This window comes from Phyllostomus hastatus, unplaced genomic scaffold (genome assembly GCF_019186645.2).
Source record: "Phyllostomus hastatus isolate PE091 unplaced genomic scaffold, TTU_PhHast_1.1 phas_scaffold_46, whole genome shotgun sequence".
Classification (NCBI taxonomy): domain Eukaryota; kingdom Metazoa; phylum Chordata; class Mammalia; order Chiroptera; family Phyllostomidae; genus Phyllostomus; species Phyllostomus hastatus.
In genome coordinates, this window is record NW_025334032.1 from 20,105,713 (window position 1) to 20,129,363 (window position 23,651).

Genomic DNA, 23,651 nt, shown 5'->3' on the forward strand with positions numbered 1-23,651 from the left:
ATTAGTTTTCAATTGCGTGCCACTCCAATGAAACCTTTCCTGCTCTGCCCTGCCCTAGACATAAACCACCCTTTCCTCCAGCATATTCACACTATACACGCTACGCACACCTTAGTCACTTAGTAGCCGTCTTTGTGATCAGATCAACTTTCATGGCATTGTGGTGCTTTTGCTCAAGTCACCCTCTTTTTACTTAACAATGGCCCAAAGCCATTCACATAACTTTTATTACAGTGTATTGTTATAATTCTTCCATTTTATGATTGTTATTGTTATTAATCTCTTACTGTTCCTAATTTATAAATTAAACTTTATCATAGATATACATATATAGGAAAAAACATAGTATATATAGGGTTTGGTACTACCCGTGGTTTTAGTCAACCACTGGTGCTCTAGGAACGTATTCTCCACAGCCAAGGCAAGGACCATTGCACTAGGAGGGGGATCGCTGAGGCTGCCTCGGAGTCTAGGTGCCCTAGGAGGCAAAATCCATAACCTAGGTGTGAAGTGATAACTTGAAATGATAGTACGTGATGTGAAATACTGTGACCTAATGTGTCTGAACTCTTACCATTTTCAGAAACTGTTGTAAGCATTTTACATGTTTTACCTCATTTAACCATTGTTAACAACTTAATGAGTTAGGTAGGTGCTGCTGTTATGCAGAGGGCGAAACCGAAGGACAGAGAGGTGAGTAGCAACGTGGGAGCGCTGTGATAAAGGACCTGGAGAGAGGTGGAACATGGTGGAAGGTAATTGGTTGTTACAAGTGCCCTATGGAATTTTTACTGCCTAATGAACCACTCTTCACGGTTCATCAGCTGTTCACTCCACAGAATGTTAGGATTCACTGTGAGCTGGCCACAGCTAACCAGGGGCAAATGTCACTGCAGCCAAAAAACACCCCACAGGCCATTCATTTAATGAGCAGAGGGGAACAGAACCTAAACCAGAAACTCCCACCTATTAGGATGCCTGGGATGGTTCCTAAATAGCTAGGTCTGGGGACGGATCTCTGCCCTAAGGCTCTTTCTAACCCTGAGTACCTTCTGCAGTTTGGAGAGGCTGGAGGCGAGACAGTGTCCTGTTTGAACAAAGCAAGCCAGGCTCCTGAATTTACTAGACAGGCTGGGGAGAGGTGGACTGTTTTATTACATCTTTCCCCAACACGTGTGGTCTGGGGTTCACCAAATCCAGCCACTTTTCTCCAGTTTTGTACTTTTCTCTTCAGGGGAACATACCCTCCAATGTCTCCTTCTCCACTCCAATTTCCCCTGAGAGCTCCTCCTCTGGTCCTCAGTCAGCTCCTCCCTTCATGCGCCGCCCCAACCTGTTCTGGATGAAATTCTCAAGGTTCTTGACCTTCAGATTTTTTTTACTTTTCTCTTCATGTCACTGTGGTTTCCAGTCTCCATCTTTCCAGCCTTCCTCCTTCTTGATCCTGTCCTACAAAGCCACACCGGTACTGGCAAGTGCCCGAGAGTTTGATCATTTACTTAGTGACAACAAAAGAAAAAAAAGTAAGCTCCAAGAGACGCAGGAGCAGAACCCGAGAGGTGAGCCGACTTGGCCCGTGGGACTCGGTGTAACTGAGAAAGGCCTGCCGGTCCCCCGCTGGCTCCTCCTTGCAAGAAACCCTGAGCTCTAGGGTGGAGAAGGGGCCGGGCCGCTGATATGAATAAGTTATGCAGAGACCCGAGATGGCGGGACCAGCAATGAACCGTCGGAGACTGCGGGTGGACCATGTGGCCTGGGCCTGGACCACCGCTGCGAGGCCAGTGGGCCCCCGGGACAGCGGGCCTGGCGTGCAGCCTGCCGCCGGGCCCCGCCGCCGCCTGGCCCTGGAGCGTGTCCAGGAGCCCGGGCGGGGCCGCCAGCGCCCAGCCAGTCACCCCGGCATACGGGCCGTGGGTGGGGCAGCGCGGGCGGGCCGGGGCTGAGGGACGCTGTTTGCCAACCTCTCACTGGAGTGTTTGTCCAGCCAGCCAGTGCGGCTCGCGGGTGCCTCTGCCTGTCCCTCCCTTCCTTCCCAGACAGCTTTGGCCGCCCCAACTGGACGTGGTGGGTGCGCGGGTCGCCCGGCCAGGTGAGTCCCGGCGCTGCAGGTGGGTGCCGTGGTGGAGGCAGAGGCCGAGAAGGGGAGGTCGGGAGAAGACTGGGGACCGGGCGGTGGGAGGTGGAGGGGGGTTTCTGGGTGGGGGGGGGGAGCGGGAGGGCGCAGGGCTGGCGACGGCTAGGCCTGCGTGCCACGGCCCCTCTGCCGCGCGCGGGCAGGCTCAGGTGCGGGAATGGGCGGCGAGCAGGGCCCTGGCGGGCGGGCGTCCGGTGTCCGGTGTCTGGTGTCCGGTGTCTCGAGCGCCGGCGGTGAGCCAGGGGGCTGGGGCTCCCGGTCGCTCTAGGGGGGACCCCGGAGGGGGCGGGCACAAGGCACGTGGGAGAGCCTCGGGGCAGTTCTGGGCTGCGGGCGGGGCTCGGTGTCCCCGAGGGGCGTGTGCACACTCGTCAGGCCGGGCTCCGCCCGGGAGGGTGCTGGGGCTGCGGGGTGGTGGCGGCCCGGGAGGGTCTGGGCTGCTCCAAGGTTTCTGGACTCCAGTCCAACAGCCCCAGCGCCCCGCCGTCTCCCCCGCCGGCCCCCGCCTCCCGCGGCCCAGCGACCTGCGCACCACGCTGGTGCGGCCGCAGCGACTCGCCGTGGACGAGCACACGCACACACGTGGGTAGAGCCGTGGGGACCCCTTAGCCCCACACCTTCCAGGAGAGTCGGGGAAACGGTTTCAGCACGCCAGCACCGGGGCACCCTGCGGGCCCTGAGCGCGGAAGGCCGGGGCCTGCTTCAGACTCAGACAAGGGCCCCCGGTTAGTTCGATGGCGATGGCCTTCCTCCACCAGCGGGCGCCGAGCGGTCCCTGCCCTCCCTCCCGCGCCCGAAGCGGGTGGGCGTGGAGACGCAGTGAGAAGTCACAACTTGCCTCTTCCCTCCCCAGGGTCTCGGGGAAGAGGCGAGTGTGGCAGATCTCTCTAAACGCAGTCTCCTCTCCTCTGAAATGGCTTTTATTTGATTGCCTGTTTAATGGAGACGACTTAGATGCAATATTTTTTAAGTGAACAAATGGAAAGCATATGTGGCCATAGATTTGGCGTGTGAGTGGAATTTTCTAGAGAAGTTTGTGTGTGCAGTCATTTCAAATTTCTAAAGAATGGTATATATTTACAAAACTTACCAAATTGCTGTCAGCTCTGGTAATTTATTTTATCCTCAAAATGGCCCCTTTACAGATGGATTAATAAAATAAAGTTGAATAAGATAACTGCGAATCTGAAAACAGAGCTGGCTATTTTAAAATAATTAAAATTCAAACTATACTCTTAACATTATAGTCATACTGTCGACATTATAATTTGTTGTGATTTATGCTGTATCTCAGGTTGTTGTTTGTCTGTTTGCTTGCTTTGGTTTTTGTTTTGTCTCCGCATCATTAAAGCACACCCCTTGTTTTGTAGAGCAGGGCTGGGACGCGTGCGAGTCAGGCCAGGTCTGCGGGCATCCTGGAAGACACGGGACCCTGTGGCCCTGGGGGAATTTAGTTTTGGAATACATAGCAGATGTGGGCTTATGGCTTGTCCTTACCGTCTTTTAAGAAAAGTGGTGCAGAGGAAGAAAACTGACTCCGCTGAGCGCTTTCTTTCTGTTGGGTCCTGAGTGAATGGAAGTGTGCGGCACTCGGCGCGTCAGGGGAAGTCAGTGGAGTTTGATTCAGTGCCACGATGACTGTCCTGTCAGACAGCGAAAGTGGGGCAAACCCTGGCTGCCTAATTTCCTCGTTCCTATTTCCTCTGCCCTGGCTGACTCTGCTCGGCTCTGAACCTTCGCACAGCTTGTCTGACATAGTCCTCAGAGGATTCACAGTGCAGGCCTTCACTGCACAGATGCAGAAACTGAGTCCAGAGAAGTGAAGTCACAGCCCAGAGTCACACAGCTCATGAGAGGCAGAGCTGAGATTCCGGGGGGTGGGGGGGCCTTTGCCAGTTGTCCTCTGAGCACCCTGTGCTGGGTTTGACTTTTCCGTCTGAAAGCCTGGGGGAGGAAAGAGTCCGTTCACACCTGTAGGAATCAACAGGCTTAGAATGGCATATGTGTCACTTCGCTGCCTGACCATAGGACTGTTGCCAGTTGAGTCCCCAGGTATCCTCTGAAGACACAGGGAAGCCACTGTCTTTCCTTCAAGATCTGCTAGTTAACTTTCATGCTAAAGATCCACGTTTGCTACAAAAGGCAAAACAAAAAGTGAAAACTGTGGGCGAACCTCAGCATCTCCCCACAGAGCTGCTGTGGCTGAGGGGGCTGCCCGGGAGGCCCTCTGTGGCACACAGCTTCAGTTCAGCATTTCCGTGCTCGCCAGAAGTTGCTGGTCTTCATTCAGATATTTCACATGTGATGTGATATCACAGTCTGATGATGTTCTGGCTCTGGGCTCGCAAAGAAACCCCACGGTACTGGCGGAGTCCAGTCGAGCCGGCTCAGAGCCAGGCTGCCCCAGCTCTGCCACCCTCCGTCTTCTCCATCTGAGACGTGGGGCGAGTGGGAGGCTGAACCCTGAGGGCTGCTGTGAAGACGAAAGGAGTTAATACACGTAGCGTGCTGAAGGCAGTGGCTGCAACAGTGAGTGGAAGCTCTTGTTACCAGGCGTACTCTGTGTGGGGCAGAGGGGAGGGATGTGAATTTGGCACTTTCAGGGTTTTATTAGCTTTTAGGCTCTACCCACTCTGTCGCTGTTGCTGGGATTCACCCCATTTGAAATGGGGAACAGAGAAGCAGCCTCAGGTTTCCTCAGGCCCCTCATTTTCTACCATGTTTTATTTCCGTGAAAGTCAGAGATTGGAGGCTTGGAAGGGCCAACGGAAGGGCATTCTCACTGGAATGTTAAGGAGTCATCCACTTTGATTTCTTAGGACTTCATCTCAACCAAATTCTTCCTCTGGTTCGTTTCATCTGCAGACAAGAGCTCGGCCTCGGGGCCCTCTCTCTCCATTAGTGTGAATTTAGTGAGCCCTGCCCCTTGGGAGGCTGTTAGAATCTCAAAGTCAAGAAAATGTCACAGGACATCTATTTTGTGGCTGTTTTAGCCTTTGAGGCTCACCTCAAAGCAAAATACAAAGGTAGATCCTGGGATAGGCATGCTTGGTTGAACTGGAGCCAGACACTGCTTTTAATTTATTTTAATTTTCTCTTAATATTGTGTTTCATTCAAATTCCAGTAGTTGAATGCTGCAGAAGATAGATTATAGGATGCAGTTAGCAAGAAATAGTTGCAGACTGCTACACAAGGAATAGTTAGTGAATCTATGTGCTATGTTATGCAAACCACTTTAGGTTTGAGCACTAGTCTCAAAAGACTGGCGCAGATGGAGAAGTTTGCAAGGAAGAGGAGGAAGAGAGGAAACTCGGGGACACTCCCAGGGGGGTGGGGGCAGGAGGAGCATCACCGTCTGGCTGTGTGGATGGCAACAGGGGGAGGAACGGGGAGGCTCAGGAACTGGAGTGAAGTCTAAGAGAGTTTGAACTTAGTTTGGAGAAATCACATGTGAAAGGGCATGGCTACATAGTGAGATTATTGAGGCATTATAAGCACCAAATTATTAGTCAGTTTCTTAGAATTTTGGTGAGCCTACCATATTGAAACAAATGAAAGTCTTTTTTCCAGAATGGAAATGTACATATAATTCTTGTTAAAAAAGCATGATTGGCTTTTCTTTTTAATTTTTAAATTTTATTTATTTATTCTTAGAGATATGGGGAAGGAGGGAAGAAGGGAGAGAAACATTGATGAGTGAGAGATACAGCTTGGTTGCTTCTTGCACAGCCTCAACTGGGGACCTGGCCACAAGCCAGGCACATGTCCTGCCTGGGAATCACAATGGTGACCTTTTGGTTCTCAGGCCGGCACTCAATCCACTGAGCCACACCAGCCAGGGCTTTTTTTTTTTTTAATCAACCGAACAGAAATGTGGAAAGTGGAATGAGACGTCAGTGGAATCGTCAGCCCCCTTCCAGTAGAGCCACTGTGAGGCCACTTGTGAATATACGAGTCCATGCCACACTCGGGTGAGAAATCAGAGTGGACGACTCCTTGACATTCCAGTGAACATCCTCCGGTTGGCCCTTCTATGCCTCCAATCGCTGACTTTCAGTCTTTTTAAAGGAGCCTCTAATGAACTCTTTTTTAAAGCAAGGATCCTTTGTAATGAACTTAGCCACCTCTCCATTCCCCCAGTTTATCTGATCTGTAAATTTAGATTTTATTAAATTAGGTTATCTGCAGGAGGTACACCTAAAACCTGGTGACCTTCCAGAATGTACGTGAGGGTTCTCTCCTGCACTCGCACTGTTTTCATAGTTCTAGTAGGTTGTCTGAAATTGCATTGTCCTTCTGTGAAGACAAGAGAACACGTGTGTTTATTCAGTGCTACGTTTAAGGGGAAAATGGGAAAGTAGCATTGTGGTCTAATTTTTATTTCTTCTTTTTCCTTCCTTGAGCATGGTTCTGTTTCGGTTTGGTTTGAGGTAGGCAATTCTGTGAGGTCTCAAAAACAGTATTTTTTTAAAATCAGTTGTTTGGAAAGAACCTTTAATTTCCTCCTCTCTTTTTTTTTTCTTTAATTCTTTTCTGAGCCACACAGTTGGTTTGTTAGGCTCTGAGGTAGTAATGTGTTTGCTTGGCTGGAACGAGGCCAAACCTCTGTTAAATTTTCTGTTTCCCTGAGGCTGACCTGTAAAAAAGTTAGGGTTTGCTTTCTTTTGTTTTGATAAAGTATCTTTGGAAATTACGGGTAGAGGTTACACAAACTCAACAAAGCGTGCCTCGGCTTTTCTTTTCTTTTCCTCATAAATGAAAAGCAATACTGCATTCCCGCCCAGCTTTATTCGTAAGCCTGTCCTTGCCTGGCATCTACACATTTTAATAGTGCCTGCTTTTTGGCTGTTGCTCCTGGCAGGTTCACGAACGGCGTTTCGGGCAGGATGTTCGGTGCCAGGAACCAAGAGCCCGTTTGCTGAGTTATTATCCCCGTCACTCGGGGCTGCTGTGAGTCTCTGGGAAGGAAGGTCCTTCCAAGTGCCAGCCCAGGTGGAGGGCACACCAGGAAGCCATTTTCAAGAACTTCTGCCACAGGTGTAAAAGACTCCAGAGCTGCGAAGATGCTGAAACAGATACTGTCGGAGATGTACATAGATCCTGATCTGCTGGCAGAGCTCAGCGAAGAGCAGAAACAGATCCTGTTCTTCAAGATGAGGGAGGAACAGATCCGCCGATGGAAAGAAAGAGAAGCAGCAATGGAAAAAAAGGAGTCCTTGCCAGTGAAATCCAGACCAAAGAAAGGTAAACTTAGCCACATTTCTCCTGTGAATGCGCTAGGAGGACGGCTCCTGGCTCGTGTGAACATTTCACGCTAGTCAGAAGTAAGCCCCGTCGAGTTGCAGTTTAGTGGATGGACCCTAAGTGTTATTGAGATTCTAATAGGGCAATTTATCAACTTGAAGTCTACACTCAGGAGCACATACACACACACAGCAATTACCCTGGAGTTGTGTAAGCAGATTGCTTGAAACCAGACTGACCTTGGGCTGAAGTAAAAAGTCACCTGTGAGTTTGATGTGAGGGGCATTAAGGAAGGTTTCTATCCCCACTATTGTCACAGATGCCTAGTGATCTACTTACCAGCATACAAAGTCCTTGTATCAGCATCTTTATAGCAATTGTGTTTGCATCTTTCAGATTTGAAGAGATTTTTCTTTGAGTTATCATTTTAAGAGAACCACCCCTTAAAATACAAATACTGCTACAAGGAAAAAGGTAATAATATTTTTTAGTATTATAATTTCTTTTAGTGTGAGTTAACTTTTCAGATCTATTTCTTCCTGAGCCAAGGGATTCCTTGGTAGCTTGTGAGGCCTTTTGAAACCGTGGGGGAGGAATTCTCTGAGCATCGAGACTTAGAGTATGTATACACAGTCATAGAAAAGCACACAGTAACCTCCCTTCCCAGCCAGCGCCCTTACCCGCCCCCGCCCTCTCAGATTTTATTATGGATGAATAACTAAGTTGTTTTTAAAAAACACACAGCTTTCAAGGTCACTTACACAGGCATTCAAGACCAATTTTTCCTCATTTTTTGTTAAGCTAGGGAAAACAAAATTTGATAAAGCCATTCAGGGCTTCAAAGATTGAAAAAATGAATCTTACTTGAACACTGATATGAGCAGACTTAAAAAGGAAGTCAGTTTAGTGACCTTTGCCTTATACTACTTTTTATTAAAACCTTTTTCCAATTAAGCCTTCATAATGATATAAAAATAAATGAATATCTCATTCATTAGTATTACTGTTATTATCAGTGGCAGGTATTTGTTAAATTTGTCAGGCACTATGCAAAGCACATTTACCTACGTGGTATCTCACCTTCACAAAACTTCTGCAAACTCAGTATTAATTTTCCCATTTTACAAATGAAGAAAACAGGATCAGAGTGGTAATATATGCAAGGTCACACCTCGGGTAGGTAGGTGCCCAGTTCTGTTGGCTATCACAGTGCTCTCCACCATCCAAAACAGAATTTTTCCTTCCACAAGGAACACGCCCAAACTGAAGCATCACCCTCTCACCTTTCTGAACTGGTTTATGCCTCTCCTCGAGTTCTTTATCAGAGTGGACCAGGTACAACTGGGCCTCTCTGGGTGCCAAGTTCACTGTGGACATAACACACTGATGTGGTGGGTGACTTTGGGGACTAGTAAGAGCTGAAAGCTTCTGTCCCTTGGAGTCAGCGGCCCAGGCTGCTTGTTAGACTCGGGGCTTCTTACGTTTGCTGAATCGATCTCCCTGTGGTGACTTAAGAAACAGTTGCAGTTTCTTTGCTTAAATTCTTCCTTTGCAGAGTTTTGATTCTACCTCTCAGAAAACCTGTATGACTGTATGAGTTAAGTGATCATGAAAAAATATATTACTATACACAGTGAACGTTTTGTCGGTATTTCATGTGAGGAGTTTATTATTCCCTTAAGTTTGACACTTGGAAAAATATATTTTGCATTAAGCTAGTTCCTCTTCTGACCACAGAAAAGGCAAGTTTTTGAGATTCTTTTCCCACTTCCCACTAAAAAGACAGTAGCTCTCTGTCTGTCATATTGTTCTGCCTCTGGAGCTGAGGTCACAGATAAAGGCAGTGTTGTCACAGCAGGTGATTTCCAGAGGTTTGTTCTGCTGCAGGCCTTCTAGCCCCTGGCCAGTGTTTGTTGAGAGGCCTCACCCTGGGCTCTGCTCCTTCCAGGCCTAAGCTCCCTGCCTTCCCCGCCTCCCCGGCCTCCCCACCCCCACCTCCACCCCCACCCCTCCCCCTCCCCCTCCCCCTCCCCCTCCCCCTCCCCACCCAGCCAGCTTGTACCGGCTGATTTGAGTTCTGTTTTTTTCTCTGCGGTTCTTAGCCAGGCTGCGGCTTTGGAGATGTTCCTGGCTCTTTATATGCATCATTGAGTTTGGTTTGTTTTGTGAGTTTGTTACCCCAGTACATTTAATTTTAAAAATGTAAATAAATATATCTTAGGCCCACCCCCCACTGCTTGACCCCAGTCCAGCCCATCACGTGGCCCTGCTTTCACTGTGGTCCGGGCGTTGTTCTGTCTGCATGGCCGGCCCTGGTGAGGTTTCAGGGAGTGTCCCTGAACTGTGAGACGAAGCGCATCCTGGGCGCCTGCTCACCTTTTAGTCCTCGAAAGTCTAAAGTAGGAGGGGCTAAAGTAAGTAAAACAACCGGAAGTAAGGACATAATTCAGTAATAGATCAGAAAACCATTTCAAAATGTGGTGGGAAAATGTGATTCCTAGAGAGGGGGTCGTACGGACCTCCTCTGCCTGCGGGGGTTGCGAGCACCGCTGTCCGGGGGTGGCCGCGAGGCGCGCATGGTTATGGAGCTCTAGAATGAAGCTGCTCGCACTGAGGCTCGCTTGCAGTGCAAAGGACCGATTTCAAAGATGTGGTAGGAAGGAGATAATGTAAAATACCACATTAATAATTTTATATTCATTCCATATTGACACAGTATTTTGGATATCTTGAGCAAAGTAAAACATATTAACATGGACTCACCTGTTGTTTGTATTTTGCAATGGAGCTACTCCGAAGGTGTGAGTACGGAGGTGGCTCACATGTGGACAGCGCTGCTCCAGTCTATAAAAGTAGCACCGGCCGGTGTTTCGTGCGCTGACAGTGTACTGGTCCCTGAACTCAGTGAGGAAATACATTATCACATGAATACTCACAGCCAAACCTGAGGCTCAATTCATGTTCACACTTTTGAGGCTGAGGGGCGAAATGGACCTTGAGTCTCTCCCAACGCTGGTCCTATGAACAAATATGCTGCATATGGAGCTTACCTGGAGCTTGATAACGTGTGCTGGCATCGGGGCCTGCCCTGGAGCCTTCATTCTGCATGGTTTTTTCCAGAGGAGGCCTTTGCTTAGCAGAGGGCTGCCCAGCACTGGTTCACTGGGTCTCTCTGAAGTCGACAGAAACCTTAGGCTGGGACCTGGTCACTGTGTGTGTGCCCTTGAAAGGGACTTGGGGTCCTGGAACTTCATTTGCTGGATTCTCATCGTTACCAAATGGGCAAGTTCTTTATGCAAAGCCTTCTGTTGTTCAGGAAACAATGATCTAGCCCTTGGCTTCTGCCACCTGCAAAGTCCAGTTCCTTCTCTCCCTTCACTCTCAACCCCAGTGTGGTGTCCTCCACCACCGGATTTAGTTCTTACCTCAGCTGATGCTCCAGCTGCGTCTGAGCTGCTGCTGAGTCTCTCTCTCTCCTGACGTATGGGTCTCCTGCCACCTCCAGGACCGTTTCTTTTCCGTCTCTGCCTGACCCCTGAGTATCTGTGCTCCCAGGGGGTACCTCACTCGAAGTCTGAAGCGCTGGTTCTGGCCCTGTCTCCTGCCTTAGTCTATTCCCCTAACTCTGACCTTGATAGCACAACTGAGCTTGGCTTCTTACGTGGTGAGCATCCATGTGTAGGTGATAGCAGCTCCTCTTCCTTCTCACCTCCCGAGCTCGTGGATGCTGCTGGTCTCCTCCTCTGATGGAAGTTCTCACCTCACCCCACCTGCTTCCCTGGCTGCCGCACTGTGCAGGTTCCCCAGCTTCCCACTGTCTTTTTCTCTCTAAAATAAGCATAAAAAATTATTAAAGTTTTAAAAGATGGACTTTAGTGTTAGTCACTAGAGGGTTACTACCCACGATAACAAATCTGGCAAACAGTGGGGAAAGCAGCAGTCTTAAGGAGTTTCAGGAAGTCCTGACAGGGCTCGCCGCGGTCCTCGTTAACCTGCACCTGGGCTGGACTGAGCCTTCTCCTCGCCCATCTTGCCGTGCGAAGCCCAGAGGGAATGTGACAGTAACCATCCCCACCCTCCCCGAGCTGGTCCAGCTGAGTCCTGTTTATGTTCGTTATCCTGGCATCTGTTTTGGGGCTTCACTGTTTGCTCTCCGAAGTGTTTCAGTTTGGATGATACAGTACAAGGCTGCCCTAAACACACCAGAAGTATCGTGGTCACGCATGCCAGTTTTGAATTCTAGTTTCAATTTCACTAGCTCTATGATCTGGGGCAAGTTACTTACCCTGCCTAAGCCTTAATTTCCTCATGGTAAAATAGGGTTAGTAATAGCCTTGGGGAGACTCTAAATATTTAATGGCAAACACAACACAAGCATCTGCCAGAAGGGACATGGGGCCCTGGCCGGGGACTCAGTTGGTTAGAGTATCATCTGGGTATGCCAAAGTAGTAGGTTTGATCCGAGGTCAGGACACACACAAGAATCAACCAATGAATGGTTGGAACAATAAAATTGACCCCTCTCTTTCTCATCAATAATGAAAAAGAAAATAAAGAAAAAGAAGGGACATGGCCAGCCAGGCATTTGTCTTTCGTTTGCTTTCTGGATCAGGGGTGGCTTATCCTAGAAGCGGGGCCAGAGTGGTGGGAGGTACTTAGAATGTTCAGAGTTTAGGGAAGTATATCAATATTTTAACAACCTGGGTACAGGTAGGTACCCTGCTTGTATCAGCCTTGATGATCCCCCCATTGTATTTAAATTTGTTACGAGGCCCCTGGTGTGGATGCTCTTCTGTCTTCCATGAATCCAGTCCCTTGGCCAGTCCTCTCTGTGGGGATGGGGTGTACAGTTTCCCCCTTATCCACGGCTTCGATTTCCATACTTTTAGTTACTCTTGTCAACTGCAGTCAGAAATATTAAATGGAAAATTCCTGAAGTAAACAATTCCTAAGTTCCAAGCTGCACCGTTTAGGCCAGCATGATGCAATCCCATGCTGTCCTGCCGCGCGCCCTGCCTCCGGACGCCCCTGTCCAGCATGTCCTTGCTGTGGGTGCTCCCTGCCTGCCCACCTGCCACTGAGCTGCTGTCTCAGCTCTCAGATCCACTGTGGCAGGATCACCCTGCTGGTGCTCAAGTGACCCTTACTCCACTTAGTAATGTCCCCAAAGCCACTCACATAACTTTTGGTACAGTATATTGTTATAATTCTTCTATTTTATTACTATCGTTGTTAACCTCTCTCTGTGCATAATTTATAAACTATCACGGGGATGTGCATATAGGAATAAATATAGTGTGCGTAGGGTTCGGTACTATTCATAGCCTCAGGCATCCACTGGGGGTCTTGGAACACATCCCCCGTGCAGAGGGGGGTGACTGTATAATTCTCCTCCCTCCCTCTCACACTCTCCCCTGTTACCATGGTTGGTTGTCCCGAGTTTGATCCGGTCACAGTGGAGTCCACGTGCTGACTCGGAAGCACGGTCTCAGAGCTGGGAGGGCCCTGGCGCTGTATGGACCTACACGCGAGGAGACTATCCACACTGACACCTCCAGTGTCTCCCTCCTGCATCCCTGCAGGGCCAGCCCGTGTGACTGGCCCTGGGAATCACTGTGTCCGATTCAGGGCAATCAGACACAGTGATGACCTGAGCGGTGTCATGCTGAAATATAAGCCTGGAATAAGCCCAGCCACCTCCTCGTCAAGGATGCGTGTCACCTGCTTCATGCGATATTTTACAGCACAGTATTTGGACATTATATGTGGGGAATGAGGTGTGGGTATGAGTCTCTGCACAGCAATTCTTCATGCTGTGGTACCAAGCAGGCCTGACCCACTATTCTAGAAAATCTGTTTTTAGAAGAAATTCTCAAGCATCCCTAAGATAGCAAACATGACCAGCACTGTAATATATAAGCATGATTCAAGGACTGGGAGAAAAGCTTGTAATTAAATGGAAGTGCTATATAAAGTTCCCTCTCTCACTGTCCTCTGACTGAAGTGCTTGTAATTTCAAGGTGAAGTAGACAGAAAATCCAGAATGCCTGGATAGCACTGCATGTGTGTGTATTATATAAAATACACACACATATAATTTTAACTTAGAATAAAAAATTATATTTTTACATTTTGTTTATTATTTTTATCTTCACTGAAGGACATTTTTTTATTGCTTTCAGAGACAGAGAAACATCGATGTGTGAGAGAAGCATCCATTTGCTGCTTCTCATTCACACCTGGACTGGGGATCGGCACCCTGACCAGGAATCAAACCCACAACCTATGTGTGTTCCCTGACTGAAAGTTAAACCCATGACCTTTCTGTTACGGGACAATGTACCAACTAACTGAGCCACACTGGCCAGGCCTTGATTTTTAATTTTAAAATATTTCCCAATTACAGTTTATATTCAACATTATATTAGTTTCAGGTGTACAGCATCATGGCTAGACATTTATATAACTTACAAAGTGATGCCCCCATAAGTCTGGTACCCGCCTGGCACCACATGCTGCATTACAGTATCACTGACTGTATTCCCCATGCTGAGCTTTATGTCCCCTTGTCTGTTCTGTAACTGCCACTTTGTACTCCTTAATCCCTCACCCTTTCACCTAACTCCCCTCCCATCTGACTGTCAGTTTGTCCTCTGTATCCAGGAGTCTGTTTGTTTTGTTTGTTTATTTATTTTTTTACTTTCCACTTATCAGTGAAATCCCAGGGTGTGGCTGCCCCCTTAGGAGCCCTTAAGTTTGTACCTTTACCTTCAGGAAGTATTTGAGGATGGAAACGTGGTTCTGTGCCTACCAGTTTTCAGCTCTTGCCAGACTGGAACTTCTCTGCTCTCCTTGTCAACACTGTCTCATTTACCTGTTGTCCGCGTGTCCCTCTACCCATCAGTCCCTGAGCCTGGTCCCTGGCACCCGTCCTACAATCCAGCTGTGGAACCTGCCCTTGTTTCCTGTTTGGAGAAATCTTCCAGCTGCCTGTGCTCCGGCCGCTGCTTCTTCTGTCTCTTGGCCTGTGTGCAGTGCCCAGAGCACAGCAGGCGCTCAGTAAATAACAACTTGTCCGGAGCACGTACTAGCAGCCTCCATCTTTCGCCGTTGTTTCTGTCCCACTCTTTCAGCCTGTCCCCACCTGTATCCTCCACATTGTCCTCTCTGAGGTCCCAGGCTGCAGAAGATCTGGCTCAGTCCTCGTCCCTTCTCCCCTCCTCTCAGCACATGCGCACTGTTCCCTCTGCTCCTCCCTCGGCCGCTCGGCCCTGCATTCTCCTTGCCTCCTTCCATGTCAGTCAGTTACTCAGGAATCAGAATCTGGTTTGGTTTTGTTTGGTTTGGTTTCCTTTTGAACCAGCACTCTCTTTTCCCTCCCTTTTCCTCTGCCCCCTGAAGAGAGCACATGCTTTTCCGAGGCTCTCTTCTCGGCTTTGTTCTCTCTGTGACTTCATCTGTGCTGCTGGCTTCAACAACGCCATCTGTGAAGTCACCCAAACCTCACGCGGTCCATCTCAGCCTCACTTCTGACTCCAGTTCCATACTTTAGTATCACTGAAACTCTGCATGCAGATTTCTAGTAAAATTAAAAATAATTTTTTCTACATCTGCAAAACAGCTCCTCTCTAACTCGAACAAATGCACCTTCTCAATGTCACTGTTCCTGCTGTCCTCCCACTGACCTCCCAGTGGCTAAGTCTCAAAATGTTGGCATCATCTTTGAGTCCTTCCTTGATTCAGCCACCTGGACCTTACTGTCCAGCGTGACACTGCCCTTTCCCTCATTCAGGCTGTGGTTGCCCCTCCTGGTGTTCCCACCCCTCCTCTCTCTGCACTCAATCGCCGGGCTCCCACCTCCGACCACCCTCACCCACCAGGTGCTGACAGGCCCGGGCGTGTCTTAGATCGCTCCTCTCATATGGGCACCACCAGCCCAGACAGTCACGGGCCTTTTGTTGGTCACGCGATCGGGAACGGAGCTAGTATTTTCTGAGCATTTATCATGCGGCAGGTCTGTGAGGCCAGAGTTACTACCTCGGTCTTATTAAAGAGGGAACTCAGGCTCAGGGAGGTAAAGTGACATATATATGGTCACAAAAAAAGTTGGTGGGAGCGCTGGGATTTCAATGCCCCTTTCTGTCTTTACGCAGTACGGGGCCGAAGTTTAAATCCTGCAGCCAGGTGTCTAGGACCTGTGCCCTGTGAGGTTCTGCCCTCCTGCACAATCCTCACCCTGTGTCCAGGTGACTTCTAAACCTTTCCCAGCTCTGGTTGAGACCCTTCTTCCCCATAACCCCCACCGATTCCCTGCTGTGACCTCCATCGTGCTGTTCTTTGTGTTGGGCACCAAACCCTCTCCTGCTCCCTAAATTCCACATCCCTCCACCAAAACTCAGCACAGAGAACGTCTCTTCTTATTTCTTCTCTGTCGTTCCAGAGCAATTTCTCCATCCTTTGAACCCTCGTTGGACTTAAAATGTAAGATGGCCTTCCAAACTTGTTAGTTCATCTTCTGAAGCATTTCCTTACCACCTTAAACACCACCCTCCCACAAGGTGTTGCTTTTATAATTAATTAATTGTTCAATGCCTGCCCCCTCCAACTGGAACGTAAGTTCCCTGAGGGCAGGAAGTGGTTGCTGTTGTTCACGTTTGTGCACGCATCTACCTCAGTGCCTGCGCAGAGCAGACACGCAATATAGTTTATCAGATATGTGACCTCATGCCTCATTCTTTCTCTTGCAGACTCTAGGTGACTTGCAGGGAGTGGCCCCATCTGTTTTATCCATGTGTCCCCTGCAGCATCTGGCTCTGCCTTGTGCTCAGAGTTGGAAACTCCCAAGTCTTTTTGGAGTGAACTAAACAGAGGCTTTAATGCCCTCCTTCACGTTGGCAGGAAGCTGAGGGTATCGGAGTCTCCCCCCACACTAAGGTTTTAGTGTGGTGCGTGGAACCCTGGAAGCCTCTGCAGTCTCTCCACTTTCGGCCCCTGAGTGAGAGCCCCTGAGGGTGAGGAGTGGTCAGGACGGAGATTACCGTCAATGCCACTCTGTCCATAGACCTCCTTTTTCTAGCACCTGGCTAAATCTGACATTTCGTGTCTAATTCTCTTTCTTCTTGTCCCCAAACCACAATCTTTTTTAACTGCACCATACTCTCACCACCTGCCTCCTTTTAAAGTTGCCAAGACTCCGTCGGGTCCTCTGCTTCAGTTCTATTCTCTAGTCTTAGTTTCTGAGGACCCTCCTCTGCTCCCAGGCAGTGCTGGGATTTCTCTCCTCCACCCCCCAGAGCAGTGCCTCCTGCCCCCGCCTGTACTTTGTGGGCATCTCTGGAGACGGTTTTGGGAGACGCGTGTGCCACGCAGCACTGAGCAGAGCTTCTGGGATTCCTGGGTCCCCCTGTGGCCCCCCCGCCCCGCCACGGCACTCTGCTAGTCTCCTCTCAGGACATCTCCCTCCTGCTGTCAAAAACATGGTGGTGTGACTTAGGTGAAGGTTGAGAGATGGACATAGTGAAAAATATTATTAGTTGACCCAAGAGAGTGTGGTAGAGGGAGTTTTATGAGGTGTGACAGCTTTCGGAAGTTAATGAGCCATTTGGCATTTCTCCAAATGGAGCCCAGCTGGCCAGGGCTTGTCCCCAGGAGGGCACACTCAGGACTGATCTCCCTTCACCCCTGGGTAGCCCTTCCCTGTTTCTCCACCAGTGAAATGGTGTGAGGTCAGCTTCCTTCCGAAGCATACAGTTACTCCTTTCATAGTGAGGGCTGTGATTCATCTCCCCACCCCCACCCAGTGTCTTACCCTGCGTCCCGCGGAGAGTCTCCACTACGCGGCAGAGGCGAAGCACCTGGGAAACGCACAGCTCTGACCAAGAGGCTGCTTCTTCAGCTAATTCCCAGGCAACAGTAGGAAGTAGGGCAACAATGTGGGGGACAGAAGATGCTTTAATTGGAAACCTTCTTCTACGTAATGTAAGGAGACAAGACAATCCCAGTGTGGATTTCCAACCTAGAAGCGTGGTTTGGCCTGTGTTCCACTTGGGTGCCCTTTACACGTACCCGGACCCCCGGCAGGTTTGAGGTCCTCAAGGACCAGGGATTTTGACCAGAACCAACTGTGGACCAGGGTGGCCCTGGGCAGGTCTGCTCTGGGGCCTTCAGATTTAGCTGCAGCTCTGGCCTCTCCCAGCTGTGCTCCACTTTCCCTGGGTTTCAGGGAGCGTGACCTGTGCAGCCGGTCCTGGGAGTAGGGCACTGGGCTGTAACAGAACCCTGGTGACCAATTGTAAACAAGGGTTATTTAAGTAGCTTCACCACGTATCACACTACCAGTAGCATTATCTTCTCACAAGTGGGTGTGAATCTCTGAGCAACCCTATAAGTAAACAATAGGAGAGTGATGATAGCAGTTAACCTCTCTTGAACTCCTAGTACGAGGCAGGCACTAGGGCACAGGTGGCAAACACAAGGCCCGAGGGCCGAATCTGGCCCTCTACCTTGTTTTATCCGGCGGGCACCTTGTTTCTGCCCAGCGGCAGCACCGAGCTCCTGCTTAACTGTTAAGGAGTAGTTACATTTGTACAGTCCTAAAATTACATTCAGCCCTTTGAAGGCAACTGCAAGGCTGATGTGACCCCCCCCATGAAAATGAGTTTGACACCCCTGCCCCAGGGCAAGTGCCTGATGTACCTAGCCTGCCCACTCCCACGGCAGTCCTGTGTAGCAGGTATTAGTATTCCCACATCGCAGGGGAGGAGACCGAGGCTTAAAGAGGTTGAGTAACTTGTCCAAGTCACAAAGCTAGTAGATGGCAGGGCTAAGATTTAACTCTAAAATGTATGTGTTTTAGCCAGCAATGGAGCCTAGAGAGAGACTGGGAACACCAGCCTCTGGAGCAGCTGTTAATTCTGGGTCACGGGGACATGCTTAGACTCTAGGGGTTCCAGTAGTCGGCGTTAGCTCTGCTGCCCTAAAGGTTGATGTAAATAATGCATGCTTTCTTCCCAGCTTGCCTTCCTCATTGATAAAACAGACACATTCAAAGCCCATACATATCATATTTTAAAACAAACGTTGCTGCAGCCTCCGCCAACTGTCACCGTGTCCACTGCTGCCTAGAAAAGCTGTTCGTCCCCGGGAGAGTGGGAAGTGATTTGCTTCATCTAATTATTTTCCCCCCAAAGACCCTAAATCCTTTAGCGATGGGAAACATACTAACTCCCACCGAAAGATTCTGTTCAATCCGAAGTTTGTTTTGCTTGCAGAGAACAGCAAATCTGTTCATTGGAAACTGGGAGCGGATAAAGAAGTCTGGGTCTGGGTGATGGGCGAGCACCACCTGGACAAACCCTACGACGTGCTCTGCAATGAAATTGTCGCTGAGAGGGCCCTGAAAGCACAGCAGGAGGCAGAAGAGCTCAGGTAGGAGATCTGCAAGCCCACAGCAGATGAGGCCAGGGTGCTGCTTGCTCACCACATCTCCTGAGAGTGTAGGGCGGGATTTCAGGGTCGCTAATTTAGATCTCTCTGGGAAGTCTCTTTAGACGTCTGGTAATCCCCTTCCTTCCCACAGTGCTATCCAGTCAGCTGGGTCATTTTCCCACTCATTCTCGTTTTGATCTGGATGTTGTTTTCCCAGCGGTCACTGGCTTCACCAGAAGCATGCTAGAGCAATGCAGGCCGATACAGCTGAATAGCAGTGATGTAAGTGACTGTTCACGCTTCAGGCCTTCAAAAAAGATGGCTTAGACATGGGCAGCTGAGTAGGGAGGCCCGTGAGGTGCTTACACTGTGCTAGGCACTGGGGACTCAAAAATGAATAAGGAGCTTCCACTCGGGAAGGACAAACAGGCAGCTGCCTACAATCAAAACAGACTGTGATGGGTGCTACAATCAAGTTATAAACAGGGCATTAACGGAGCCTGTTATTCAGATCCACAGAAGAGGGGGCATCTGAACTGAACCTGGAAGGAAAAGTAGCATTTTCTGGCTACAGAAGGTCAGGAAGGAAATTGCAGGCAGAGGGTATAATCAGGACTCCTAGACTTGATACGTGGTTCTTCAGGTAATGTTGAGTTCTTCTGAGTGTTTGGGGCACACGGGCACACAGTGGGGACAGGGGCCATGCTCTAAAGTGTCCGAAGACCAGGTTTAGGAGTTTGGACCTCGGTCTGTGGACAGTGAAGAGGTTTTTGAATAAGGAAGGAACATGATCAGCTGGAGATGCAGGAAGGCGACTTGGTGGTGGCAATGAGATGACAGATCCCCTCTGCTTGGTGCCCCGGGTGGCCTCTGTGAAGCCTGCTGTCCCTTGAGTGCTGACAGTCCTATCTGAGCTGGTGAAATAGATGCAGGCACACAGACCTCCATGCAGATCCCAAGGGCTGATGATGCTGCCCACCCACTTCCGTAACTTAGAACTATGAATGGGCCTACAGAGATGAAGGCATTATTTGCTGCTGATCATGGGAAGGCAGTGTACCCTGGCAGTTTAACTTCTGAACCAGCAGTCAGGCAGATGTGAGTTCGAATCCTGGCTCTCCACTATGTGGCCTTGGATAAAGTACATAATTATTTTGAGCCTCTTATAAAAGTAAAGGTAATTTTACTTTTACTTTTTATAAAAAGGTAAGTAAAGGACTTCCTCGTACGAATTAAGTTTATGTCTTTCAAATACCAAGCAAAGAGCCCAGCATATGATAAGCACTCAGTAAATCATATCTATTCCTGTTTTTCACATAATTTGAACGTAGACATCTGCTTTGAAAAAGCTGTCGATGCTGAAGAGTGTTTTTGATGATCCCACATTTGTTTCCCTTCAGCAAAGCTCAGCCCAAAGAACTCACCAACAGCTTCACCTCGAAGTCACATTACTGTGACCCGCAGACACCTTGCACCTGGGAGTCTCAGAACCTCGGTCAGAAAGCGGCGGGAGAGGAGGAGTCGGGGCCAGACTCGAGACCAGCACCACCCCTCAAAGAAGAGAAAACTCCAGTGAGTCTTTCATTCTGTCAATGTGCAGAATTCCGTCTCGGTGGGAGACAGAGATACTGGGGCCCTGAGGTCAGCGTAGCAGGGTGTCAGGTCTTTCCTTGCAGGCCCTGCTATTCGTGTGGGGGCTCTGGTTCACCTGTTACTTCCCTGAAAAGGTAAAGCACCCCTTCCTCATGGGACTGATGTGTGGGAAAAAAAGAACTCTAGGAATAAAATCTTGCTTTTGAAGATATTCTCAGGGTTTATTCTTCCCTGTTCTGTATCTTTTATATTGGAGGTCAGCAGTTTTTCAGTGAAGGGCCAGAGAGTAAACACTTGAGACTTTGTGGGCCCCGTGGTCTCTGTTAGGATGAAGGGCCTGTCTGCATTCCTTTTGGAGCCTTTGTTTGCCAAGCCAGGCGGAGGGCGGGTTCGGTCTGCAGGCTGCAGTTGGCTGACCCCTGTCCCATAACGCTGGCCTATCTGTGCTCTCAGTTTTTCTCCGTCGAGTCTTCCCCTGTTTGTTGAGGACAAACATCAGTGCCTCTTTGGTCAGAGGTTCCTGCCTGTATTGTGGGGACAGCTGTCCCTCAACACAGCAGAAGTTTCTACTCAGAACTGGTAGGAATTCTCTTATGTTCCAGGTAGTTTAAGAAGCTCGGACATAAGCTCTTGCTCCAGGTAGCTTAAGAAGCTCTTGCTGCACAGATTATAGTTTGGAAGAGCAATCATAGTATATTATAAAGTACCCCCTTGGGCTAGGGGTTTCATTACACCGAGAATTAGCAGGAGGTTTGCAGGTGTTCGACTTCTGTTCAGGTCCTCGGCTCTCTGACAAGGGCTGTGTGTCCTCTTTACCTCTTTGAGGCTGTCTGAAAGGGGTATGATTGTCTGTCTTGCCTACTTCACTGGCCCCCCACATGGTGAAGCACACTGCTGAGTGTCTCATCTAAATTCTCACAATGACGTCGTGACCTGGGATCTGTTTGCACTTGTCCATCTTACAGGTGAGGAAGCTGTGGGTAGGTGTGGCTGCTCCACCTGCCTAGGGTCTTGCGGTTGATAAGAGACTGAACCAGGATCCAGACCGAGGTCTCCAGGAGCCCTACCTGGGTCACTCCATAACTCCTGTGCCCGATGGCCTTATTAATATGAGGAATGTGAAGAAGCTTTATGAAGGGCTAAAAATATGAGGTTTAAAATATTCAGAGCTACACAATTCTAAAATCTGGTTTACGCCCCAGGGTCAGCCCTGGGTACTTTCCTCATGGCTACAGATTTTCCCTCCCAGACCTGCTTTGCACTCAACACATTTAATGCCAAACTCCCTCCACACAGCTGGCGCCCTTTCCACGTCCCTAACGTTGAGAACAGCAGCAACAACCAAACAGCTCCTTCAAGAGCCTTAAGTCTGCAGGCTTCTCCTTGTGCTTGAATTACAGTACTTTCCTAGACAACAAATTTCACAAGTAAGATGAAAGATTAAAATAAAGATTAGATACCATGGTTTTTCTGTTTTTCCTGGGTCATAAATATTCCAGGGAGAGTGGCGCTCTTCCATTCCTGAAACATCTGCTCGGCTGTCATAGGGAACGCCATTGGAGTGGGGGGGCGGGGGGTGAGGAAGCATGTAGGTACAGGCATACAGAAAACACAGGTAGAAGCTTTTTCCATTCTTGTGTTTCATCTGTCCCTGCATCAGAGAAAATGCTTTCAGGGTCTTAGAAAAAAAATCTGTAGACAGTGAGGAGAAGGCCCAAGATGGGTGGATTTACTCATTTATTTAAGAAGTTCCCATTACGTGCAAGGCACTGAGATGGCAGTATAGGAGGGAGACAGGCACTGCTGTCATGAACTTCACAGCTGAGGAAGCAGGCAGAGACCGCGTGTAGCAGATCATTTCAAACAGTGATACTCGCTCCCAGGGAAAGGGCCCGTGTTCTGTCCCCCCGGCATACTAGCACTGGAACAGTACCAGGGATCGCAGGGCAGCTTTGCAGAGGACACCCAGCTGCAGACAGCGCGACACAGGACACCCGCGGCCGGCAGTTCCAGCAAAGGGCCAGTGTGGGCAATGGCTGTGCCCCTGGAGGGAATGGGGGCTTTGGGGACACCGAAGAAGGCTGTGTGGCCGAGGTGTAGATGGGAAGGAGGAGAGTTCATTACTGAGTAAGTAGGTGGGGGGGTGGGTGGAAGGGCCAGCCAGGACAGGGTCTTGGGGGCAACGTAAGTGTTTTGACCCTTTTTTTCAAGAATAGGAAATTGTCAATGATTTTGAAGCAAGAGCTTGACCTGATCAGATTTATGTTTTGAAAGGAACTGATCATGTGTGGACCAGAGTGGGTGGGGAGGAGCAAGGCTTCCAGCATAACCCAAGTCTCTCAGCTTGGGTGCCTGTGAGAATCGGGGGTGCCATAGCATAAATAGGAACAACTGGAGAGGAGCTGGTTTTAAAGGAGCTCATGAGTCTGGTTTAGAGACAGGAAGGATTTCTCATGCTACTTGAGGCGGCAGTGGTGGATATAAAATGATTTTATGCATAAGAGTAAAAGACGCACAGTTTGACTTAGAGTTCGCAAAGCTTTTTCTCATACATTTATTTCATTTCATAAAACTCCTGTGAGTAGGCCATGCAAGTATTATTTCTTTTGTACAGATAAAGAAACTAATGCTCAGAGATGAAATGATTTGCCTCTAAATAACAGAAAGCCCTTGTTTTTACACAGCTACTTGAATTCACTCTCTAAAACATCTGAGGTATCTGCAACAGAATTCATCACCTGCTGTTTCAGATGAGCACTCTGGTGAGAAAGCAGGACTAGAGCTTAGGGAGCTGTCCAGTGTATATTTCCAAAAAGCAATTTGGGTTTGCACAGTAAAGATTCTTATGTTCCAGACACAGTTTAACTGTAATATCTACAAGGACATTCTCATGTCTTTAAAATTTAATGGCTTACCCCAGGCCTAAAATTTATAATAAACAGAAAAATTACCAAGCAGATTTTATTTAGTTTTAAGTGATCCTGATGCTTATTTAAACAACCATAGAAAGATTTAAAGAGTAGTCAGTCTTCTAGGATATTGTAAACCACAAACAAAATCAGCTCTAGACTTACTGTGTAAAATGATCGTGTTAGATTTGCAATACAGTTCCACATGACAGATCACTACCAGTGTGCCCCAGTTAAATTCAACCCAAATATTGACCAGCACTGTAGAAATTCTTGTGCCAGAGTGACTTACTTATAGGAGACAGTGCTTCTACTTGATAAAGACCCCATGTATTTGTAGTGA

At 48.9% G+C, this 23,651-nt stretch overlaps 1 protein-coding gene across 3 annotated transcripts in view; it reads left to right on the forward strand.

Annotated features, from left to right (window-relative positions):
• Nucleotides 1–1,653: 1,653 nt before the first annotated feature.
• The window catches only part of SH2D4A (SH2 domain containing 4A), a 50,432-nt gene continuing 28,434 nt past the window's right edge, over nucleotides 1,654–23,651 (forward strand). Inside the window, exons 1-4 of one of the 3 annotated variants that reach the window (XM_045821578.1) lie at nucleotides 1,654–2,089; nucleotides 6,997–7,379; nucleotides 18,650–18,806; nucleotides 20,207–20,378. In XM_045821578.1, coding sequence (XP_045677534.1) covers nucleotides 7,199–7,379; nucleotides 18,650–18,806; nucleotides 20,207–20,378 — 510 coding nt within the window. In that variant the 5' untranslated portion in view covers nucleotides 1,654–2,089; nucleotides 6,997–7,198. Of the gene's footprint in view, nucleotides 2,090–2,532; nucleotides 2,717–6,996; nucleotides 7,380–7,775; nucleotides 7,854–18,649; nucleotides 18,807–20,206; nucleotides 20,379–23,651 lie in introns of those variants that run through there. The other 2 variants (XM_045821579.1, XM_045821580.1) reach the window with 2 other exon arrangements.